Source organism: Eurosta solidaginis, chromosome 1 (assembly GCF_040869045.1).
Source record: "Eurosta solidaginis isolate ZX-2024a chromosome 1, ASM4086904v1, whole genome shotgun sequence".
Classification (NCBI taxonomy): Eukaryota; Metazoa; Arthropoda; class Insecta; order Diptera; family Tephritidae; genus Eurosta; species Eurosta solidaginis.
In genome coordinates, this window is record NC_090319.1 from 240,663,829 (window position 1) to 240,688,449 (window position 24,621).

Genomic DNA, 24,621 nt, shown 5'->3' on the forward strand with positions numbered 1-24,621 from the left:
CTTTAAACATACATACACTTCTTTCTCGCTATGTTCCTAATCCACAGGCAATGCAAAATCCACTTCAAAGTAGCGCAAAAGAAATTCAAAAACTTACGTTATGCTGTTGTTGACAATTCATTTCCTTGCAGCTCTGTAGTTTTGCTCAAATTTATTTTGTTTTCAATTAACTTCATTCAATACGCACAAATAGTCTCTTTCTTCAATTAAAAAATTTGTTATTTACATTTTTTGGATGATGAAAAATCTAAATTTGAGCTTTCCTTTTGAGTTAATTGTGGCAGGAAAACTTTTAACGTGCGTTCTATTAAAATGACGCCAACGCCACAACGACGCAAAGTCTCGGACCTTAAGCATTCAATTTTGAATATTTAAATATTTGCAGCCCCGTAAAATATGCAATATTTTTAGACTGTACTACTCCCCAACAGAGGGACCGAACACACTTGTTATGCACCGGATGTGGCTTTTTTACTTGTTCGTAAATTCTAAAAAAAATATTTATATTGGAATCTTTCTTTTTTGGAATATAATCAATTTGCTCGACAAGACGAGCATTTCAGATTGTATGAAGAGCACGCCTCTGCATCTGACACTTAAACCACACAGGTAAACATCTAAGTACTTGACTCACACTCATACATAATTTATGCATGAACTCCTACGCAAGAGCCTTGCCGAGAATTTGCATGAATGTTTGATACTTGTTAGGGTGTTCAGTTATTCGATCTTTTTTCAAAACCGGTAATCTAATTATTTGCAAAAAAGTGAGTTTAAAAGAAAGAAGATTATAATTCCTAAATCATGAAAAACCCGGATATCCTGCTGTTGTTGTTTTTGTAGCGATAAGGTTGCTCCCCGGAGGCTTTGGAGAGTGTTATCGATGTGATGGTCCTTTGCCGGATACAGATCCGGTACGCTCCGGTAACACAGCACCATTAAGGTACTAGCCCGACCATCCCGGGAACGAATTATATGGCCACATTAAACCTTCAGGCCATCCTTCCCTCCCCACCCCCAAGTTCCATGAGGAGCTTGGGGTCGCCACAGCCTCGTCTGTTAGTGAAACAGGATTCACCGCGGATAGGTGAGGTTGACAATTGGGTTTGGAGAAGCTGTATATTGTGCTGGCAACCTGAAGGGTTGCGCTACACAGCCCCTTGAATCTGGTATTTTAGTCGCCTCTTACGACAGGCATACCTACCTCGGGTATATTCTGACCCCCTAACCCGCTGGAGGTCCCGGATATCCTCTTCTTTTTTGTTTATTTTTCACCAGCTATAGTGAATAAAAATATATAGGTCGGTTAAAATTAACACAATTATAAAGTTTAAAAACCTTTGTATAACCTCGCTCAAGAGCGGGCTGAAAAACTGAGTCAATCACCTTACTTCTTATGTTTAAGTGTGAGGTGTAACGGGTGTAAACCTAAGTTATTAGATTAACATTAAGTTGGATGTGGATGTATCTATGTATATTAGGCCGGGTCGATTTGTAGGGAGGCAAAAAAATCACCCATTGCTCTGTGAAAATCATATTCTAGGGATCAAAATAAGAAACTTTTCCGAAGGAACCATACCTCTAAAACGAATTCTGATGTCCCCCCCTTTGGGTCGTAGGGGCAAATTTTGAAAAATCCCACTTTGAAATGCCTATGTGTTTTCTTTTTGGAGTTTATTTTTCTCTTTAGAAATTTATTTAGTCAGAACATATGTAAATGAAAAAATTAATTTAACTTAGTAATAGAAAAGAAATTTAAAAAAATTATTAGAAATTAGCGTTTTTACAACCCCGTTTTAAAACCAAGGCATCACTGTGATGCATTTGCATGTCGTAAAAATAGTTGTGTGGGTTTTTTATTCAATTGCAGATCGTAAAATTGCTTGTGTTGTTTTTTTAAGCCACCACAAGACACAGCAGGTAGAATTGAAATTCCTCCTACCCAAAAGTTCGACCCAAAGGGGGGGGGGGGGCATCAGAATTCGTTTTAGAGGTATGGTTCCTTCGGCAAAGTTTCTTATTTAGATCCCTAGAATACGATTTTCATAGAGCAATGAGCGATTTTTAAATCGACCCGCCCTAATGTATATGCATTAATGGTCGACGTACACACGTGTTGCTAGTTGGTTTGGAATTTGCGCTGAAAAATACATCTCGCGCTAATTTTTTTGATTTAGCGCCTTACCTTGAGGACAAGAAACACCTGCCGGCAATCTTTCCATCTCCATGATATGCATACTGTGTTATATAAATGTATCTACATTTATAGGTATCTACTCAAGTTCCACTGCCTTGTAATTTAAATGTTCATATTAAGTAAATTGTCTCAGATGCGTTTTATTACTGCATCAAACTTCGAAGGGAAAACTTAAAATTAAATTATCTATATTATATATATATATACCTATGTAGCTAGTGTTCACTAAATATAAGCGAAATCACGTTTAATGTGAAGTATATATGTATATATTTGTAGATTTTTTATCGTTGTTGTTGTTGTTGTTATTGTAGCAATGCTTCGCGTCACCCAATAGGTGCGACCGGTCACAAATTTTCATTAATATCCTCTAACGGCAGTCCAAGGAAACTTGCTGTTTCAACAGGGGTGGACCATAATCTGAGGGGTGTTATAGTCGTTGGTTCTACATTACAATTAAAGAGATGGTTGGCGTCATGTGGGGACATATTGCAAGCAGGGCATACATTTTGTATGTCGGGGTTGATTCTGGATAGGTAGAAGTTTAACTTGTTACAGGTCGTGTTTCCCTGGGGAGTGTGCGTTCCTCTTCCGCAAGTCTTTGAGTACTGGATTCACCGGGGAATTCCTGGCATAAAGGTCCGACGCCTCTTTGTGGAGTTCACTGAGGACCTCCTTGTGCTTTTTTGCTTCATACGGCTGAGTTCTCAGGTGCCGTATTTCCTCATAATGCTTACGGAAATGACTCCTTAAGCCCCTAGGCGGTGTTGGCTCATCAATCAGATGTCTTTTGGTATGCCCAGGTTTCTGGGTATTCAATATGAACTGCTTGGTTAGCATCTCACTTCTCTCCCTGATGGGGAGTATTCTCGCTTCACTATGTAGATGATTTTCTGGGGACATAAGAAGAAAGCCCGTGGCGGTTCTGAGAGCAGTATTTTGGCAGGCCTGTAGCTTCTTCCAGTGTGTAATTTTTAGGCTTGGCTACCATATAGGGCACGCGTAGCATGCAATCGGCTGGCCAATTGCTTTGTAAGAGCTAATGAGCGTTTCTTTGTCCTTTCCCCATTTTGTCACGACTCTGAATTTTCGGTGAAATTGCGGCTGCATGCTCACCAAAATGTAGATCCTGATCAAACGTCACACCCAAGATTTTGGGGTGTGGGACAGTCGGCGGCGTAGTGCCATCGACGTGGATGTTCACAATGATCGACATTTGGGACGTCCAGGTTTTTTATAGATATATATAATATATATATCTATATATATATATATATATATTATTGTATATTTTATTGATGATAATACATACTGGCAAAACAGTAATGCAAATATAAATGAATTGAAGTTTAAGTTTAAGTGTGTTTTTACTTGGAAAAGTACGAATATCAAATGTCCAGTTTTGAAGTTACTGCTAACAATGGCGCCTTTATTGTGTATCTCGTCGGAACACATATTTTCAAAACTGCAAATCTTTAGATACATACACTGTCTTTTTCCCGTGCGTCGTCGTCGTAATGGGCCTAAAATTTTCAAAGTAAATGTGAAACTTTTGTAGAAACTATGCTCGTTCATACGTGGTGTGTCTGCCTCGAAAAAAAACTCGCCGGGTAATTTCTTCGTCTGTCCATAGCCCATTTCCGCCGTTGAGGTCCCTATATCATCCTTGACCGCTGATCTTAAGCCCATCAAAACCACCGGAATCTGATCCATCCAGTCACCACTTTCCGGATGACAACGCTACGCTGCTTTAAATACCCTATGCCAATGCTCGTATCCCGGAGTGAAAGTCTCTCCCACTTCTGTTCAAAGGTGTGGCACAACGGTTTGTGGTCCGTATAGATCATAAATTGGGTACCTTCCGCAAAATAGCGAAAATGTTTCACAGCCGTGTATATAGCTAACAATTCGCGATTGTAAGTACTATAGCGCTGCTTGGTGTTGCTGAACTTAAGGGAGAAAAATCCCAACGGCTGTCAGTCCACCTTAACACGTTGCTAGAGAACCGCTCCCTTTGCCTTAACGGACGCGTCAGTCATAAACGCCAACCCTGCCTCTTTAATTGGAAACGATAATATAGCTGCTAACTGAAGTTTTAACGAAGGCCGCGGAATCTTCAGGCGTCCATTTCAGCACCGATTTGTTGTGGTTTTTACGTGGTCAGAAAAATTTCTGTAGAAGTTGACAGCGCCTAAAAAACTTCTTTCAACATATGTCAGTTTAGGTTTTGTTCTGTTGAGTAAAGTCTTGACCCTGCTGGACAATGTTTTAATACCCTCGACTAATACTGAGTGCCCTAGAAATTTTACCTCTAACAAGCCAAACTGGCATTTTTCTATGTTGATGACCAATACTTTTTCTAGATACCGACTAAAAAGCGTGCGCAGATGTTCCACATACTCCTCAACTGGTGCTAATGCCACCAATGCGTCGTCTAAGAAAGGGAATACAAACGGAAGGTCCCTTAGCGTGTCATCCAGGAAGCGCTAGAAAGTTTGCGTTGTGCAGACCGAATGTCACATATCGAAATTCGAATAAACCTAACGGCGTACTGATCGCAGGTTTAGGTGAATCAGCTGGGGGCACTGGAATTTGGTGGTACGTATTTCTGCAGTCGACCACAGTAAATATATTTTTCCCTGCTAACTCAGCAGCGAAGTCTTGAATATGTCGGTTGGATATTTGTCGGAAATCATTTTAGAATCCAGACGCCTGTAATAGCCGCATGGACGCCAGGAACTATCTGCTTTCTTCACTAAATATAGTGGGGTGCTCCATTGACTTTTCGATCGAGCGCATATACCCTTATCCAAAAGGTAATCAAACTCTTTTCTTGCTATAGCCATCTTCTCGGGTACCAACCTTGGCACTCTCTCAGAAACATGCGGACCCTTCTTCTCGATGAAATGGTATAGCTGTGTCGACGTTCCTTTGCGTTGCATTTGGTTCTTTCAACAAATCAATGTACTGAATCAACAAGTCGTGATTGATGTTTTTGATAGAATTTTTTTATATGCACTACGTGAGTCAGACTCGCTGTATACCAACTTTCCGTTTCAAAAAATCTGCTCCCAATATAGTGTGTGTTACGCCGGCGATGGTACCCATACAAATTTTTAACGAGGCCAATGTCTAAAGTCAGCTGTTTTTATCCATACGTACTAATATGTATGTATGTTTTTAACTGCTGCCAGTTTCGCTAGTCATGCTTGAGAGTTGTCGTTGCTGTTTCATGGAACAACAGATATTTCCGCGCCAGTATCTACCGAAAAGGAAATTTTAGAATTTCTCTCTTTAGTGAAAAGTCAACTCACGTAAGCCCCCATACTTTGATTAGCCACCAAAAACGAAACGAAACGAAACAGTTTCAAAACACTTTTTCAAAATTTCTCCCTATCAAAACGTCTGTTGTAGGCGACACGTTTTAAGGGACTGCTCGCGCTTTCCGCCTGGTAGCTATCTTTACTTGTACAGAATTTCATGATGTGCAACTTCTTACTGAGTGCAAAAGGCTCTTATAAGCTATGAGAATGGAATATTATGGAAAACTACATTTTGTGACCTTTGACCACGAATTACTTGAGATGCCCACACGCGATTTATTGCAACTTTTAATGGTACTTTGCAATGCAAGCTTCCAGCTTCTTTTCTCGAATTCCGAAACTAAAAACCAATATGACTGGACTAAAATGGTTTACGAAACAAAAACAATTTACTGTCAAAAAACTCAGGCAAATAGTCTAATGGAGGCGCACTTTGCTAGAAATTGAAAAATTGTCGTTTTGAATCTTGAGAAATTGTATAAAAAAAAATGTTTACCAAATAGCAACAACACATTTGTAATAACCTTTATTGAAAAGTTGACTTCTAAAATGAATACAGTGTTCCATTTTCCAACTGCATTATTGATAAATAATGTGCAATATTTGGGGTTTTCGAATAAATGCCATTGAGAACTCAAAATTGTACACCCCTAAGTTCAGGTCCCACTAAAAGTTATATCAATATACCCAAGAAAATGACTTTTTAACCGCGGTCGGCAGTGGTTTGGTTAACCCTTCGAGCGTTTTTCTCCCGCAAAAAGCTTCTCAGAAAAAATTCTATATATATTCTATTCTATCTAGAAGTTCTTAGAATAACCTTAGTAAATCGTAGTGGAATCGTTGGAAAATCACTACGGTCGTAGTAAGGGACTAACCATGCAGACTACTTTTACTAAGCTCCCAAATTTTTAATAAATGCCACTATCCTTAAAGTCAATTTTCTCTTCTTTTCAGGTAAGAGATACTCAGAATCTCTTGCGGGCTCTCTTCTGCCGGATTGGTTAGGTAAGTACAAAAAAAATAAAACCAGTACCAGCTTTTGATTTTTGTCTATCCTACCTTACATTATTTTGTATTTGTTATATTTTGCAAGTCGTATTCTATTATGTCAAAGTTTTTGTTTTTGAAGTTTCAATTAAATGCATACATACATTATGAATTTTTATACACATACCGTCGGCATCGCGGTAAAAGAAGCTACGTTATATGTTATCCAACAAATCTTCAAATAGAACGGAAAAACTTAAAGCTTTAAAAATTTTTAATATTCAAATTATGGAGCTAGCAAGTTGTCTTTGTATGTATTGGGTTTGTAGGACTTAAGTTTAGAAGATTTAAAGCATAAAAAATGTGTCTTTATTATTTTCTTGGACCAACTCAAATAAATAATTTCAATATACTTAGAAACTTTTATCGCGATGACGACAATTTTTTATGAAGCTAAATTATTTTATTGGAAAAAGAACAAAATTGGATTAATTGAAGATAGGAAATTTCTTTTTTTTGGTTTTTGGAAAATGCTTCGAGTGAAATTTCAAACCTATTACCAATTATACCTATCAGTAAATATATAGTAAAATTTGCAAAACAACCAAAATTAATTATGATTTATTGCAAAACAGTACTAAGTCGCCCTTGAGCCAGAAACATAAATTTGAAAAAGAAATAATTTTCAAGCACTACAATAAATATTATTAATCTCTCAATTTGTTGGTCTATATTTCTGTCTTAATCCTTATCATAATCTCAGACTGAGATTGAATTATCGACCACTAACATTGCATTCCTAATAATATATATTGTGATACATTTAAAGAAGGCCTTCAACTCAGAGCATCATATGACCACTTTTGAAATATTGAAAACCAATAACTGTGTCAAAAATTGTATTGCGTTTATAAATTAAGTTCCTAATTCTAATTGTGTATAAAGGAATAGCAACAAAAATGCAATACTTAGAGACCAATTACAAAGCGATCAACGCGGCATTTATATGGCTGAGTGGTTAAAGGTTAAAGTATTTACACTAGTATAAAGTATGAATGTTGGATATTTCGAGTTCAATCCTCAGCTCCCGAAAAGCTAGCTGATTAAAAAGTGAAATTCAAAAACATGTCTTGGTAACCCTCGCCATTTGTAAACTCTGTAATTTTTCTCTAATATCAATAATAAATTAGGTTCCTTGATTTAATTTACATACATTGAAAAGTACGTTACCTGTGATATTCAGCATCACATAGAGCATACAATAATTTATCAAGAGACATCTCAGTGAACTTTGAAAATTTTGTATATTAAACCTTCTGGTAAGAGGTCGGCCGTTTTAAACTCAAATATACACTTTCGTACGAATTGGCAAACCACTGTACCTTTTTACAATTTAATATTTAATATTTTAAGTTCTGATTAATCAACAACAAAATCTTAACACTATAGACTTACTACATAGTCATACGCAAAACTTGTAATTTTTCATAAAAGGCAAACATGATCACACTAAAACATTTTTCAAATCATTGAGTAAAAAAGCTTTTTTGAATGTTTAGTTAATTAGAGAATGCGTATTTTGTTTTATTCTCCAAAGAGATTATTTTTTTTTTTTTTGGAAACACCAGTCAAGTCGAAAACCAAAGATGAAGATGATCCTGATACACGGCAATAAATACCGAACAGAGAAGGTAACCTATTTTATTCATTAGAAGTACAAAACTCTAGATGTTGTTTTGCGTGTAATCAGTTAAACCGTGTTTTACACTTTATCAATTGTATAATGGAATGCTAAGGCCAATCCTGCAATGGCTGAATATAATTTCGTAAATGCTTATCATGTATTTGTGTATATCTGTATGTTCATTACATATGTATGTTCGTGAATTTATACAAAAACGTTTGCATGGGCCTGCAGTATTTTTATGAGTACGTTTATATACATATGTACATTTTACAAATAAATACAACGAACCCTTTCACTACCACTCTGAGTTTAGCGATTTTAGTTTGTCCGATTGCGAGTAAACTTAAGATTCTGACATAGAATAAGAGAAACTTTCGAGCAACTCTGATGAAGATTCACACTGTGAAAGTAATTCACCAATGTCGCATAATGGGACCTTCAATATAATAGTTCCTATCAATGATCCTTCCAATGCCCCAGTAGTATGGGGAGCACCATCGGGCTTATTTTGTCCCCGATTTTCGATTACTGAAAATATTAAACCAATTACATTATTTCACAAGAGGTTCTATCCAGCTCCAAGTATTTAAGTGTATATTTTCAGAATCCTTGTTATTTTTATTTCTCAGTGCACAACGGGATGATAGGCCCTTCTAAACGCAAAAATAAACTGTAATGTAAAGCCAACTATTGCACCAGAATTTAACCTTTTGTTGGGAGTTTGACTTATAATAATAAAATTTCATGTCAAAACATTATTTCAAGCTCCCTCAGCAACCGGAAAATTCATCTAACCTTTATTATATAGGAAACGATAGTTCCCATCAGATCATTGATGAACTGGTGGCTATGATCAAAGGCAGGTCTTCGATGAAGCAATATCCAAGCCAAGGACATTACGCCAGGACGTGAGGACAGTCACAAACGAGTAAAGTCGCAAGCGCCACTGAATCAGAAAAAGGTCGAAAGGAAAGAAGATCTCACAGCTCAAAAGTCGGGAGAGTGGCAGGTAGCCAAACCTAAAAAGGAGAATAAGAAGAATATGATTCAATCCAGTCCGGACGCAATTATAATTTCGAAGGCTGGCGATGCTGCATATGCTGACAAACTGCGAAAAGTGAGGAGTTGCGATAAATTAAAAGCCCTAAGGGGTGACGTCAAAACTATTAGAAGAACGGCAAAAGGAGACTTGTTGCTGCAGCTAAAAAGATCTCAGGAGGGAAAAACAAGCACGTATCAAGCAGAGATTGAAGCGGTTCTAAAAGAGTCAGCGTAGGTCACAGCAAAGTCTCAAACGACCACACGATAGCTCAGAGATATCGTTGAGATTACTACGCTACGCTGATATCAAAGTTTTTCTAAAGGCGCAAAAAATAAAAGTAGAATTAGAGGGCACGGCGACTTCAAGGAATATCTACATAGGCGTGGGATAGAGGAGGATCCTTTCTGTCCACACTATCCCTCCGAATTGGAAAGCGCAGAATACGTAATATTTCACTGCCCTCCTTTTCAAGGCGAAAAACCTCTGTACACAGAGTTTTTGGAGAGGAGCCTTCCATTAGGAATTTAGTTCCACAAATGTGCAGACAAATAAATTGTTGGACTGCTGTGAGCAAGATGGCCTTTATAGTTATGAAGCATTGAAAAGGAGCGCAGAAAGGGAGCGCAGAAAAATTCGCATATGAAGTAGTGGCGACTAAATCACCTCCCCCTGTGACGTTATGCCTAATGGCGGTCCCACGGGATGCGGACACATGAACAGGATTTGCCTGGTTTCATTGGGCCACTCGAGCGTGTGCTACCCCAACGTTCAATACAAAAAAAAAACATTCGCTGCCCATAATAGAGTCTGAACAACGGTGAAAAGGATATCTACAGTCCTAATAAGCAAACTAAGTGACTAAAAGCCAGAAAATAAATAAGTAAGTCCTTGATATTAGTCATCACACTCCTCATCAATCTAGAGCGTTGGTCAGAACCAAATCCTAGATCCGCCGCAGATCACACGCATATGTGAGACATATTACACCAGAATATAATCTCTATTCTACCGACATACTTTTTTTTCCAAATTATGGGCATTATTGTGTCTAAAACAAATAACCTGTGTGTTACACACAAAGGCCGCTGCTCATAGTACTGTAGTGAAAGGGTTAAACATTTAAAATAATTTGTTGCACTTTTCTTACTTGATTTATTATATGTTAAGGCGGTGCAATATATTTAGCTTTATTATTAATTATTTGAGATCACAAGACTTTGATGAAAAAACAAGTACGTATAAAATATTATAAGTAACATGTGAAAGAAGACTAAGGTAACTGCTTATTATAATGCTAGAAATAAATGTGCTCTTCATGTATCTTCACATCCAAAAGCCTTATTAAAGTGCAGCCACCTTCTTGGAAAAAGTATATGTAATTCTAAAATACTGTAATTGGTTTAGAGTAAAGTAAATTCGTTTGGATGGTCTTTAAAACACAATCCCTCAATACTTTGTTCTAGTTCGCTTATCGTATGTAATTACACTCGAAAGCCAATGTGACTCATGCCGGGGGATAGGACTTTTTTTTTTTTAAATTGTATAAAGCAGTTTAATGTTAGTTGTTCTTTTTGCTATGTAGGCCAGCACAATTCCTCAAATCCGCGGCGGCAAGAGGTGCAATAAGAAATTGAACGGCATTCACTGCCGACAATCAATTCAAAACACTTTAGTTTAGTTAAATTGATACTTGTGATTATTTTTTAGAACAAATCACAATAATATAATGCGAATACACGAAGATTAACAAAACAGATGACTTTTGTTAACACTTTTGTATTGCACTTAACTTAAGGCCGAGCCACAATCAACTTTTTCACAAAGAAGCGTTCAACGCAATGCATAAAAGCCCCATGACATAAGCAGTTTTTCATATAGATGCGTTTAACTCAACCTTATGCATTATGATTAGTTTCTATGCATTTTTATGGAGAACGGTAGATTGAGCGACACTGGCGGCATCTAATATGAAAAAGTAGCCAACTTGCAACTTTTGTTGCATACAAAGCAGAAGAGGAAGCATTTAACATTTGCTTTGGCAAAGGGTGGTGGCTAGTGATAGAACGATACGGGGACTGAGTGAGTAGTATCGATACTTTTCCAAAAAATACTCGAGTATTTCGTACTCGATGCTTTTGCAAGTACTGAATAAAGTATCGATACTTTACCTCGATACTTTTCCCCGATAATTTACCAAGAGCCGATGGTATACATGTTTAAGATGAACGAAGTTCAGTCCATTAACACCATAACTTGAGCATAAGATGAGATCATCAAAGATGCGGCAAAAGCTCTGCATTTAACTAAAACCGACTTTTTGATAATGGTGGAATGGGAGACGATTTCTGCATATGGTCGTATAAGAAAAGTATGTGCTTTTTGTACAGAATCACTAACTCCAACAAAATTATGAAAAGCTGCTAACTACATACAATTTCATATAAAACAACATTTTAACTTGTCCTTCAAAAGAGCTTTTTCGTTCTACTGTGAAATTGTGGTGGATGGAGTTAACAGCTTTTGATGCTGTACTTCGACGATATATTGGTAATTGGAAGTGGTCGAAATCAGATTATATCCACGCCTACTTTCAAAAATGAGAAAAAGGAACAATACTTTAACAAAAGTGGTGGAGTGGTGAAACTTGATGAGTGGATAAAAACAGTTACGATGTACAATATAAATTACAATTTTGTAAAAGTTTTGCAAACCATTAATCAAAATCCGCTGATATCACTTTGCAATAAGGTGGAAATAGAGTCCTTGGTATTATATATAGATCCGATCAAAAACGGATAAGGACCACACCTACTTTGATGAAATGGGGCTTACAGTTTTAATCTTAACAAAATTTCCAATATTTCCAGTAGAGATATACTTAGCTTTTGATACAGTCAACCACGGCACGTTACTGCAAGACTTGTAAGGTCCCCTCTTCCTCCTAGTGACAAAAGGTGGACCACAAATTATCTGTCTGGTCGGCAGACGTCGGTGCAATTTGCGAACGTAGCATTTAAGTCCAGAAGAATTGAACAACGTGGTGTTCTATCACCGGTTTTGTTTAACTTCTACATATCGAAGCTCCCTTCGCCACCAGAAGCAGTTACCATTGCTTCCTACGCCTATGACTACACGATTATGCTACAGATCCCGTCCCACTCATCGATTACCTATATAATTAAATATGCAACTATATACCTAATTTCTTCAGCTTTTTCCCCTCACGAAACCTGACGCTGTCATCGAACAAATCATAGGCGGCCTTATTTCCAACATACCCAAAACAAATGTCCACCATATTGTACATACACGTCGATGGAATTGCGTTACCGACTACCAAAAATACTAGGTATGACGTTCGATCAGGATCTACATTTTGGCGAGCATGCATCAGCAATTGTGCCTAGAATCGAGAGCCGTAACATTTCTCAAATATCTTGCCGGCAGCACTTGGGGTAAAGATAAAGAGATGCGCATTACAAAGCAAGCTTGCATGCTATGCGTCCCCGATATGGTCGCCGAGCCTAAAGGTTACTCACAGGAAGAAAATACAGGCCTGTTAAAACACCTCAGAACCGACACGGGTTGACTTCTTATGTCCCCAGAGCACCACCGACATAGTGAGGCGAGAGTACTCCCCATTTGGGGGAGAAACGAAATGCTGAGCAAACAGTTTCTGTTGAATGGGCACCCCAACAGACATCTTATTAAAGAGGCCCACTTCCCAGGATTTTAAAAAGCTATCTCCGCAAGCATTATGAAGAAATACGCCACCTGAGATCTCAGCCGTAGAAGAAGAACACAAAAATATCCTCAGTGACATCCACAAAAAGGCGTCGGACCTCTGTGCCAGGAATCGCCCGGCGAACACCGTTCTTAAAGCTAAATACACTGAACTCGCAGCAGAGGAACGCACACTCTCTAGGGAAACGCGGGTCACTCTAGCTCAACTTCGATCTGTATACTGTAACAGGTTAAACTCTTGCCTATCCAGAAACAACCCCGACATGCATAACGTATGTCCTGCTTACGACGTGTCCCCAAATGACGCCAACCATCTTTTCAATTGTAGTGTGGAACCAACGCCTCTAACACCCCTTTTCTGTGGCCTGTGTGAACTGTAGGTTTCCTTGGACTCCCGTTAGAGGGTATTGATGACAATTTGGGAGTGGTTGCTCCAATTGGAAGGGGTAAAAAAGCACTGCTGCAACAAAAACAACCAGTAGGGATATGACATTGCAAAGTACATAAATTATATTTGGCTAACCTCTTCACAAAACGTTTGATGCCAAAAAAATACTTGACGCGATTTACCTCCGAGGAGATTTAGATCCAGCTTCTCTTCCAATTTACGTGGTGCTACATATTTTATGGAGATTCCGAACTGCAATTGCAAGGGAGATGAATCTTCACTGGGAAGCTTTTCATGGTAGAAGTGCACTCGGAGTGTTTACCAAACCACTGCCGAGAGGCGACGCCGTTTAGAAAAACTTTTTTCTAACTTAAATTTTTTTAACGCCATAATTTGAGCAAAGATCTTTTAAATCATTTAATATTCGTGACGTTTCTCTTTAAATGTATCCTTAAAATATATGTAAGAGCACACAAATGGGTATATAATCTTCGGATTCCTCCAAACTGAAACTTCCTTAGTATTTTATATGAGTACCGGTATCGATACTTTTTCTAAAAGTCCTATCACTAGTGGCGGCACACTTTGCAAGTGAAATTATTTTACCCACTTGTTGGTAACTTTTCTAAAATTTTTCGCAATTAAAAACTGCAATATAACAAATGAATACGACACAAAATATGTTAGCAAGTATTTTTGTTGTATAGAGAATATTTATAGCAGTGCTTCGCGAAATTTTGTATGTGAATGGGCAAGGCGAAATAAACTTCAATTGCTCGAAAAGTACCAACGAGTGTGAAAAATAGTTTCACTTGCAAAGCACCCATAGCCAAAGCAAATGTCGTATTCTTCTTCTTGTGCTTTGCTTGCAACAAAAGTTGGAAGCTGGCTACTTTTTCATGTCAGATGGCACCAGTGTTGCTCGATCTACCGTGCAATCTACTTACCATGCATAATACTAAGTTAGGTTAGGTTGAACTGGCCAGTCCATGAGGACCTCATATAGACTGATTGAGTCCGTAGTGGTACCAGAAGTTTGTTTTAACGACCAAACTGAAAAGCCCTATCAGGATCTATGTTATAAAATATCTCCGTCCTCTTGGCAAATACTAGAAGCTTCCTAGGACTTAAGCCACTTGCTGCTTCTAGATCTGACAGCTGTATCACTCCTAATAGCTGGAGTCTTAGCCTGGCAAGTGCAGGACATGAGCACAGAACGTGCTCAATCGTTTCCTCCTCCAACCCGCACTTCATACATCTGCTATCACTGACCAAGCCCAATTTAAAGGCATGTGACGTCAGAAGGCAGTGTCCAGTCAGAATACCCGTCATGAGTCTACAGTGCACTCTCTTTAATGATAGAAGCAACTGTTTTAGTCTAAGGTTGTAAGACCTACACATAATCTTCGACACTTTACAGCCCCGCGCTTGAACCCACGCCTTTCCCGCTTGGTCGATCATGTGCACCTCTCGCCTTCGCTTAATCTCGCCCAATCTAATTGGGCCGTCTACGGAGCAAGCTTCAAGGGATGCGCCCTTTTTAGCTAGTTGGTCCGCTTGTTCATTCCCATATATTCCCATATGCCCTGGGACCCAATATAGATGTATGCTTCTCCCTGTCCCGATACTCTCCAGAGACTGCTTACACTCTAACACGCATTTGGATGCTGTGCTATGTGAGATTATTGCCTTAATTGCTGCTTGACTGTCAATATAAAAGTTAATACGGTTGCAGCTCAAGCTATTCTTTTCCAGGTTTTCTACTGCTTTGGTTGCGGCTAATATTTCCGCTACAGTAATCCGGCAGCCTGTAGGATCTGCTTATTTCCGGATCAGCGCAGTATACCGCAGACCCTACTCCTTCCACTACTTTGAAACCATCGGTGTACACATGTATCGCCTCGTCTGCCATTTGCGCACCCTTGCGCCAACCGTCCACCTCTATTGTCGCCTTAAGATCTCCCTCGAAACGCAGATAGGGAATCAGGTAGTATGTTCGTCTTGCGATTGATGACGTTATACTACTATGGCCATATTGTCGGCGCTCAAGTTGCCCCGAAGCGTCGAGCCTGGTTGCGGTCGTTAATGCTTTGTTCTTTGCTACCAGGTCTAAAGGTGGAATGTGCAGAATGGCTTACAGTGCAGCCGTCAGGGTTGTTTTCAGGGCTCCTGTGATGCTAAGCATCGAAAGTCTGCCTACCCCCTCTAATTTTTTGAGGTATGTTGTTTTTTGTGTGGCTTTCCACCAAACAAGAACTCCATAGTATAGAATAGGGCTTACAATCGCTATAAAAACCCAATAAGAAAGAGAGGGCGATAGGCCCCACGTACACCCCAGCATTCTTTTACATGCCTAGAGTGCCTTTGAGGCCTTCTTGACCCTTTCCTCCACGTTAAGCTTCGATGACAGCTTACTGGCTAGGATGATTCCTAGATATTTTTTGCAAGGTTTCTCCTTTAAGGTCACCCCTCCTAACTTAGGCCTGGTCCAATTTGGAACCGTGTACCTCTTTGTAAACAAGACAACATCCGTCTTCTCCGCATTGACTTTCAACCCGACATTAGATGCCCAGGTATGAATATCCCGCAGCGCCCGATCCATCTAATAACTAATCGTTGGAAGGCACTTTCCACTTATGACAATTGCAACGTCATCTGCGTAAGCCGTAAGTTTAACGGGTCCATCATCGAATTGCCTGAGCAGTTGGTTGATGACCAGCGGCCATAGCAAAGGTGATAGCACCCCTCCCTGCGGCGTGCCCCTGTCCACTGATTTCGTGGCCTCGTACAATCCCCTTTGTGATGTAATCTTTCTGAAATTTAACATGCAGCCGATCCATCTGATTAAGGCAGGATGTACTTTAATGTAATTAAGACCATCCATAATCGCCCAATTTGCAATATTATTGAAAGCCCCGGCAATGTCCAAGAATACTTCTAGAGCGTACTCCTTATATTCCAGGGATTTCTCTATGCTTATTACCACCTTGTGCAATGCGGTGTCTACCGACTTGCCTTTCGTGTACGCATGCTGTGTTGTGGAGAGCAGCTTTTCATCCACGTTGGACTTTATGTACACATCTATCAGCCTCTCAAAGGTTTTGAGCAGAAATGATGTTAGGCTAATGGGTCTATAGTCTATGGGATACACGTGACCGATCTTCCCCGCCTTTGGTAGGAAAGCCACACGAGCAGTTCTCCAAAAGTGCGGTACATGATTCAGCCTTATGCACCCATCGAATATTATTTTAAGCCATTCCACGACCGCCATTTTTGAAAATTGTAGCATGGCCGAGAATATATCATCTGGGCCCGACGATTTAAACTTAGAAAACAACTTCACTGCCCATTCGATCTTGATACCGGTCAACAAGTCCGGTACTACCCGCTCCGTGGTTGAAGTGTTAGTGATGTCTGCTGGCTCTTCTAAACCGTCCCCCGATGCGAAATGTGTGTCGAAAAGCACCTCAAGAGATTCCTCACTATTACGTGACCATTCCACGTTCTCTTTCTTTATTAGTCCCTGGACTAAGTTTCTCCTTTCTAGGACTTTTTTCAACCGTGCTGTTTCGCTGGAGCACTCTATGTCCGTACAGAAACTTTTCCATGACATTATTTTCGCCCTGGAAATTTCACGCTTGTAGATCCCCAGTAGATCCCTTTACTCGTCCCGACACGCTTCGCTTTCCGCGGTCTTTGAGAGCTTAAACATTTCCTTTACCTGTCTTCTTAGAATACTCCACCATGGCAGCTTTGCTTTTCCTCTAAATCTTCTTAGAGGGCAAGCTTTGTTATACGCAGTCATAAGCGTCTTTGTTATGAATTCATTCGACTCCTCCATTTCCTCCACATTGGCAACCTCTTTGGGTTGTCCCAGTTTTGGTTCTACCTATTTCTGAAATTTAGTCCAGTTCATTGACCTGGGGTTTCTAAAGGTTCCTCCCTTCTCTACCCTCCTTAAGGGGCTACTGAAGCTGATATACGCATGGTCGGAGAAGGATGGTCTATCAAGAACCATCCAATCATACCTTGATATATCACGTTTGGAGCTCATTTTAATATCCAGAACATTGCTGGATGTTGGACCAATGTATGTAGGGACATTTCCCCTGTTGGCTATCTGCAAATTGGTTTGCAGGATGTAACAAAATAGAGATTCACCCCTCTCGTTCGTATCTGCTCCTCCCAACGCATTGTGCTGCGCATTTGCATCTGCGCCTATGACCAACCGCCCTTTGCGCCCTTCCTCCTGTACTAGCTTTTTGCACTCCATCGGTGAAACCTCCGCAGTGTGGGCCATGTAGCAGGATGCCAGGATAAAAACCTGCTTAGTCTTTTGCTCAACGGCCACCACTACGAGGTCGCCAGTAGTGCAATTAGGTAGCATATATGAATGCAGCTGTTTCCTTACCATTACTACAGCTCGCATCCATCCTTCCGGTTGCGCGTAGTAAACGCCAAAGCCGCGCGCGCTAAGTCCAGAAATCTTTCCTCCCGATGAGAGCCACGGCTCCTGGATCAGCGCCATGTCAAACGAACCCTCCTCAAGAGTAAGGATGAGTTCACTCGACGCCACTTTACTGTGTTGGATGTTTATTTGCAGGACTCGCAGCACCATTGGGCTGTTTGTCCCCCTCCAGCACCTTCTTCGTGACGTCGTCGTCCTTCCCTTGACCTTTTGGTTTACAGTATTCGAGCCCCCTTCAGCCTCTCGTGACTGTTGTGCCGGGGGTTCCTCTGTGCGAGTCACAGCACCATTTAACGGTTGGTCTTCTTCTAGCACGTCCGTACTGACGTCGGGGACCTCCACCTGTCTTTTTTCCCTCAGGCTTTTGAGGTCCTTTTCGACTTCGCCCACCTCTAGCGTGTTAGGGTTTTTATCCTCGGGACTTCTTTTCCTGAGTCGCATGTAAATTTTGCCAGTGCCAAAGAACATTTTGCCAAGCTGCGTGTACAAAATATCCTCCGCCTGCTTGTTTATTTGGAAGACGTAGAAATAACCATCCTCGGTAGGCCGAGATACAGTAAGTACCTTCCAATCCTGTGTCGGTATGTTCGGATTCAGATTCTGCAGAAGTCGCAGTGTATCCTCCGATTTCGTCACGCATGGTATCCATACCTTAACTTTTGGTACCGTGGGGATTTGCGCTTTATTCACCACCTCAAACCGCGCGTTGGTGCCTTGCCTTTGGAGGTTTGGAGGCTCTTCCTCCAGCCACCGCAAGCTCGCGATATTTGTGCACGCTATCATCTTCACATCATTATACCATCCCCCCGAATCAAAGGTTGGCAGGGGCTTACTTGGTTGTTCCCGCATCATCTTAAGCATTATCCTATAGCGCCTCCGAGAAAGCCAGAGTCTTAGCGCTCTCTCCTTTTGGCTTATCTCCTACCTCCATAGTTGGAACTTTCCTCTGACTCGCAGCTTTCGAGGTAGTTGCAACCTCGCTATTGGAGCCCATCTGTCTTACAGATTTGGGCCTACTTGTGTTGTCTATGCGGAAGCAGGCGTGTCGCCTTCCGCCGAACGTTGCCTCTTCATTCTGCCATTCGACGCTTCTTCCTCCTCGTACCGGTTGCATAACCGAGGGTTTCTCGCAGCAAACCTTTTGAACTTCTACCGCTTCATGGGCCTATTCCAAGCGCTCGATCCCCACTTCTGTTGGGTCCACCACAGCTCCCAAGCGTTGTGCAATTCTTAGTGCTGCACGGTACTGCGAGAGAGCTCTTTTACTTCCTCTGCTCCGTACCCTTCTCCACTCTTCAACTCCGCTTTCATTTGTGTGCTTCTCCAACACGGAGTTCATTGAATCAACACTACTCTCGCTCCCCGAGTCCGACGCATCGCTTAATTCGTATTTGTCGTCCTTGGATTGCGACTCAGTCCTCCTCTTTACGTCGTCCTTATTACAATCAGGTAATGAGTCATTCATCTTGGTCGTACGACCACCTGCCCGACAAGGCGGGTTCAGCGGTCCAGTATTATATACGGGGAGAGAACCGTCCGCCACAGCAGCACCCCTTACTGTGATAAGGCCATAAATACTTCCCGAGGTGGCCCGGTATCGGGAAGGCTCCGTTCGAATACAGCCGAATTTATCCCCTGGCTGCAAAACGTCCAATGGGCACGGTCCGCATTACACCCTGGATTAGGTGCATGCATAACGCCCTAGTTTGATGAGGAGTGTGATGACTAGAACCTAGGACCTACCTAGTTATTTTCTAGCTTTTAGTATTATTACTTCATGTAAGTATTGTTTTCAATAAAATCGTTTAACTGAAAATTATTTTTTTAATTTTTTTTTTTCAAGTTTTTAGTCTTTATTTAATTGCCTATTATTTCTCATTCTATATAGTTCATTTAGTGAATCTTTATTAGAGTGTGATGACTAGAACCTAGGACCTACCTAGTTATTTTCTAGCTTTTAGTATTATTACTTCATGTAAGTATTGTTTTCAATAAAATCATTTAACTGAAAATTATTTTTTAAATTTTTTTTTCAAGTTTTTAGTCTTTATTTAATTACCTATTATTTCTCATTCTATATAGTTCATTTAGTGAATCTTTATTACACGGACTCTTTCCTGACAATTTGTAGCAATCTAAGTCCTCAATACATAATCCTTCCAAAGACTTTACTCGACTTTGCGCCACGTATGCTTGTCCCTCCTCGAACTCCAAAATATTTTGATGTCACTTCTACAGGACTATATGTAATATTTGTTCCAAATATGAGCCAAATCGGACCACAAATACGATTTTTTTTGAATATCTCGATCCTTGCGCCACCTGGCGGCGATTTTTTCATAGGTCGCTTTCTATTCATGAATGTATTATGTGTTCCAAATAGGTATGAGCCAAATCGGACCAAAAATACGATTTTTTTGAATATCTCGATCCTTGCGCCACCTAGCGGCAATTTTTTCATAGGTCCGCTTCTATTTTTGTATGTATTATGTGTTCCAAATATGAAAAAAATCTGACCACAAACACGATTTTTTAAAATACCTATTTCTATTTCATACGCCACCTATCGGAGTTTTTTTCTTATTATTGCATTGTCATCGGGTTCTGAACTATATTCCAAATTTCAAGCTTGTAGCTTATCGGGAAGTTCCTTAAATTTCAATTACAAAATTCGTGCCAGCTAGCCAGCCAACCAGCCAGCCTGTCATGTCAAGCTAAATAAAACCGTTTAAAAGCTGCTTATGTGACGGGGTTTTATTGATAATTAGCTAACTTAAGAAAACCATCTTAGTATCCATTTACATAATCAATTTTTTCGATAGTACATAGTTTAAGAGGCAATGGTATTGACACAACTCTGTTCTCTATCCGTAACTTTAATATGTACTGTCCATGAGAAAAATATTTATTTCCATGTCAAACCTTGCATAATGCGGGAAAATTTCAGTCTCTCCAATAGGTAAACATTATAACAAGCTTTATTCAAGAAGCGGGAGGAAATGTTTAGTCTAAAAATTACATCACCCTGTATGAATGAACTTAAATTAATTCTAGGTTTCTGCACATTCAAAAACAAACAACACATTTGGGTTTATTGCAAAAAACAACTATGCGTATAAAACTCAATTACTTTGATTACTTATCCCGCGAGCACCATTTATCATACAGAGATTCATACATACTTATGTTAGAATTACAGTCACTTGTATTTTTTAAGGAGCCCGAGAGAAGTATTACCTAAATAAAGAAAACATTAGTTTTATGTGAATGTATACTTTCATACATCTTCAACTATGTTATTGACATTACATACCTACATTTGAAAAATACTTGTACAACATTATACAGTGAAATTCCCCATTACGGACAGTCCTTATAACCGGACAGCTCCAATTACCGGCCAGATTTTGGGCACACAGGTTTTTGATTCATTTTTTCATACAAATATCATCCTAATAAACGGACACTCTAATAGACGCGGACAAAGTGTTTCACACCATTTTCATAAAAAAATTTCTCATAACCGAACAAAATTCAAAAATATCTCAAGCAAGCTTTGTTGTTCATTATAAAAATGAAATAGGTGATTCCCCTTTTAACATGTAAGCACACATTCAAGCCGTGTGTTTCAAATAAAGGGAAGTTTTCTATTCAGTTTGTTGTCACTTGCATGCGAATAGTTGCGTTCAAAGTTCGTAATAATATGGCGCCGAAAAAAAGGTACTTTCTATTAAAGAAAAAATGGAAATTTTTAATGTTGTCGAAAAAGATAAATTATCAGCAGGTGGAGTTGCAAAAAGGTAAAGTATAATGAGCCCAAAAATTAAGTGGTAGTAGGTACACGTTTCTTTTGCTTTGAAAGGTTCAATATTGGCAAAACACAAGCTGCTGAAATCAATAAAAATAAAGAGCAAATTCGTTATAAATGGGAATCTGAAGTTAATCTTCATCAAAAGCGAAGTTTTCTTAAAGAAGGTGGCTCTGAAATAGATAAGATGTGTTTTAATTGACTCGCTAAGGCTAGAAGTCAAAACATTCAGGTTTCTGGTCCCATTTTGAAAGCAAGGCAATGGAAATTGCAGGGAAACTGGGTGTACCTAATTTTAATGCTTCAGATGGATGGTTAAACAAGTGGCGGATAAGGAATAATGTTGCTTTCAAATGCGTATCTGGTGAAGTTGCAGATGTAAACCAGGATGGTGTCGAACAGTTTAGGACAAAACTGCCATCTCTGTTGACCGGTTACAAGCCTCAAGACAACGCATATGAAAGTGGCTTTTTCTTTCGTGCCTTACCTGACAAAACCCTCGCTCTTAAATCCCAAAAATGCGTGGCCGGTAAACTATCAAAAGAAAGACTCACAATTTTGTTCTGTGCTAACATGGCTGGAGATAAGGACTGCAATGTACAATGTACTTAATCCATATATGTGTGTATGTGTATTTATATGTAATACTAAAGTATGCAAATATTCGTTACTTCAAAAAATTTCTTAGATAAACTATGTGCGATATAATTTATGTGTGTGATATATATTTTGTGACTTCATGCCTTATAAGCGGACATCTCCCATAGGCGGACAAAAACACTGCGACGGTGAGTGTCCGGTTATAAGGAATTTCACTGTATTTCGTTCAACCTGAAGTAAGTGCTGTTTGTCTATAAGTTAATGAATGAGTATTTTTTAAATAAAAAGTCTGTGATTGAAGTAGAATTTCGCATGCACATTTACAATTTTATCATAACTCCCTGGCGTAAAGGTTGTATATTTCGTTGTTAAAAAACAAGAGGAAATCCATTAGAAAATTAATATGGGGAATATGTGATTTCAGAAAAAACATGCTGATATCCGTACGAATTTATTAACTATCGAAACGTCCTTAAATTAAAATATGATATTAAATTTTTTATTCTTGCGGTGAACCTTTATCTACAAGTATATGTAATTCGATAGCAAGAAATAAGTAGCTACAATATAAAACATACATATTGCAATAATAGCTGCAGAACTTAACCACTCTGGAACCATATTGTGACGAATTTACCATCACTAGTAATAAATTCCCAACACAAAAACATTGAATCGAGCCACACTGTGCACAGAAACACATCAATCATCATTTACACCCATATATATATATATATACGGCACGAAGAGATATTACGCGCACACACTTGTAGTCATCACCGATGAGTTGCTGCACATATACACGCATATGACTATGAGAAACTCCAACTATACATGTATATAGCTAATTACAAGTAGGAGATATGTACAGCAGTTCTAGCAGGCGAAACGTCTAGAGTTTAGACTGTAGTAGAAATATGCGAATGAATCAGCAGAGAGTATAAAAGAGCGCAAGCTGAGCAATCATGGAATCAGTTTGATTTAAACACGCAATCAGTTGCGAAGTGAAGTTTAATTGTGAAGTACTTTCAAAGTGGTCTAATAAAGACCATTTTGTAATACAGAATATTGGAGTGTTTTATGCAACAGTTTAGCGATACGAACGTAAGTAGAAGGTTACAAATAAGCGGAATTTCAGTAAATTCATTACAATATTTTATAACGGCGTGCAATTACTCGCGTATGCTGCCGACCGTGCCGCAAGTTCTGCTCACTCCAAACAGAAAAAAAAGAAGCGGAAAGGTGGGTTTATGATGCATGAGGACAAAACGAGGTGCCTACTGTCATCGAGCAAAGAGTCAGCATATTTGCGCTTTGGGAACCACGCTACTATAGGCAGCCATAACTTCGAAATAGAAAAAGACTTCGCTTATTTGGGAACCAGTATTAACACAACAACAACATCAGCTATGAAACCCCACGAAGAATCACTCTTACCAATATTTTTAATTTTTTTTATTTAATTGAAAAAAACTTGTTTCTAAATTTTATCTTGCTTTGCGCGGGGCGTGAGTCCAGGATCTTCGGTGTGGCAATCAAAATACGCTACCACCACAATGAATATATGGAAAAGCTCTTTTTTGTTTCATTAATTTTTTTACGCGCTTTAACTCTTTTTTTCACATGTTATAGTTTTTTTGTTGGTCTGTAAAATTTTCATTAAAATAAAATGTGAAAATGAAAATTCTTTGCCGATAACACCCGTAGGCTACCAAAATGGATGGCTTCCTGTGCTTCCTATGCAAGTTATGATAAGAATACATTTTTCGCACCATATTTTATTATCACAACATGACGGAGTCAGTGTAGCCGCTGTTTTATAATTTGTTGATGTCTGCATAAACCCGTATAGATCATCAATATTTATAAGTTTGGGAGTTCAGATCTGTCCTGTATTAGAGTGCAGATGGTCGCCGTAAATGTCATCGACGATATGTTAAACTTTCGAGTTTTCCCTGTAGACTTCAACATATCCGCTGATATTAAAGATCAACTTGAGATCAATGAAATTTTCAATTATTGAAGAAATATTTGGCAATGAATATTGGGTTATTATAGTTTCCGTTGATTACGGCGAACAGTTTAATGAGTGCGGTCAAAAATGTTATAACTGACAGAAGGAAAGACTAAAATAGAACCAACATTTTTAATGTTAGAGGTTTCTTTTTCATTTTGATTGCAAAAATATTTTCTCCGGAAAACAACATTCCCTTTGTGCTGTTTTTAAAACGCTGCCCTTTTTATTTTGAATAACTTATTCTTCTAACGTATATAATTTTTTTTTGGTTGTTTTAATTATTAGCATTATGATCATACAAATAAAACTGCACTTGCGAATTTTGAAAGTTTTTAAGGCTTAAAATTGAAGCCATCATAC

General features: G+C 39.2%; 1 protein-coding gene across 2 annotated transcripts in view; it reads left to right on the forward strand.

Moving 5' to 3' along the window:
- The window catches only part of Ubx (Ultrabithorax), a 682,601-nt gene that overhangs the window by 295,247 nt on the left and 362,733 nt on the right, over positions 1-24,621 (forward strand). For both annotated transcript variants that reach the window (XM_067760249.1, XM_067760250.1), the window contains one exon: positions 6,475-6,525. In XM_067760249.1, coding sequence (XP_067616350.1) covers positions 6,475-6,525 — 51 coding nt within the window. The remainder of the gene's footprint in view (positions 1-6,474; positions 6,526-24,621) is intronic.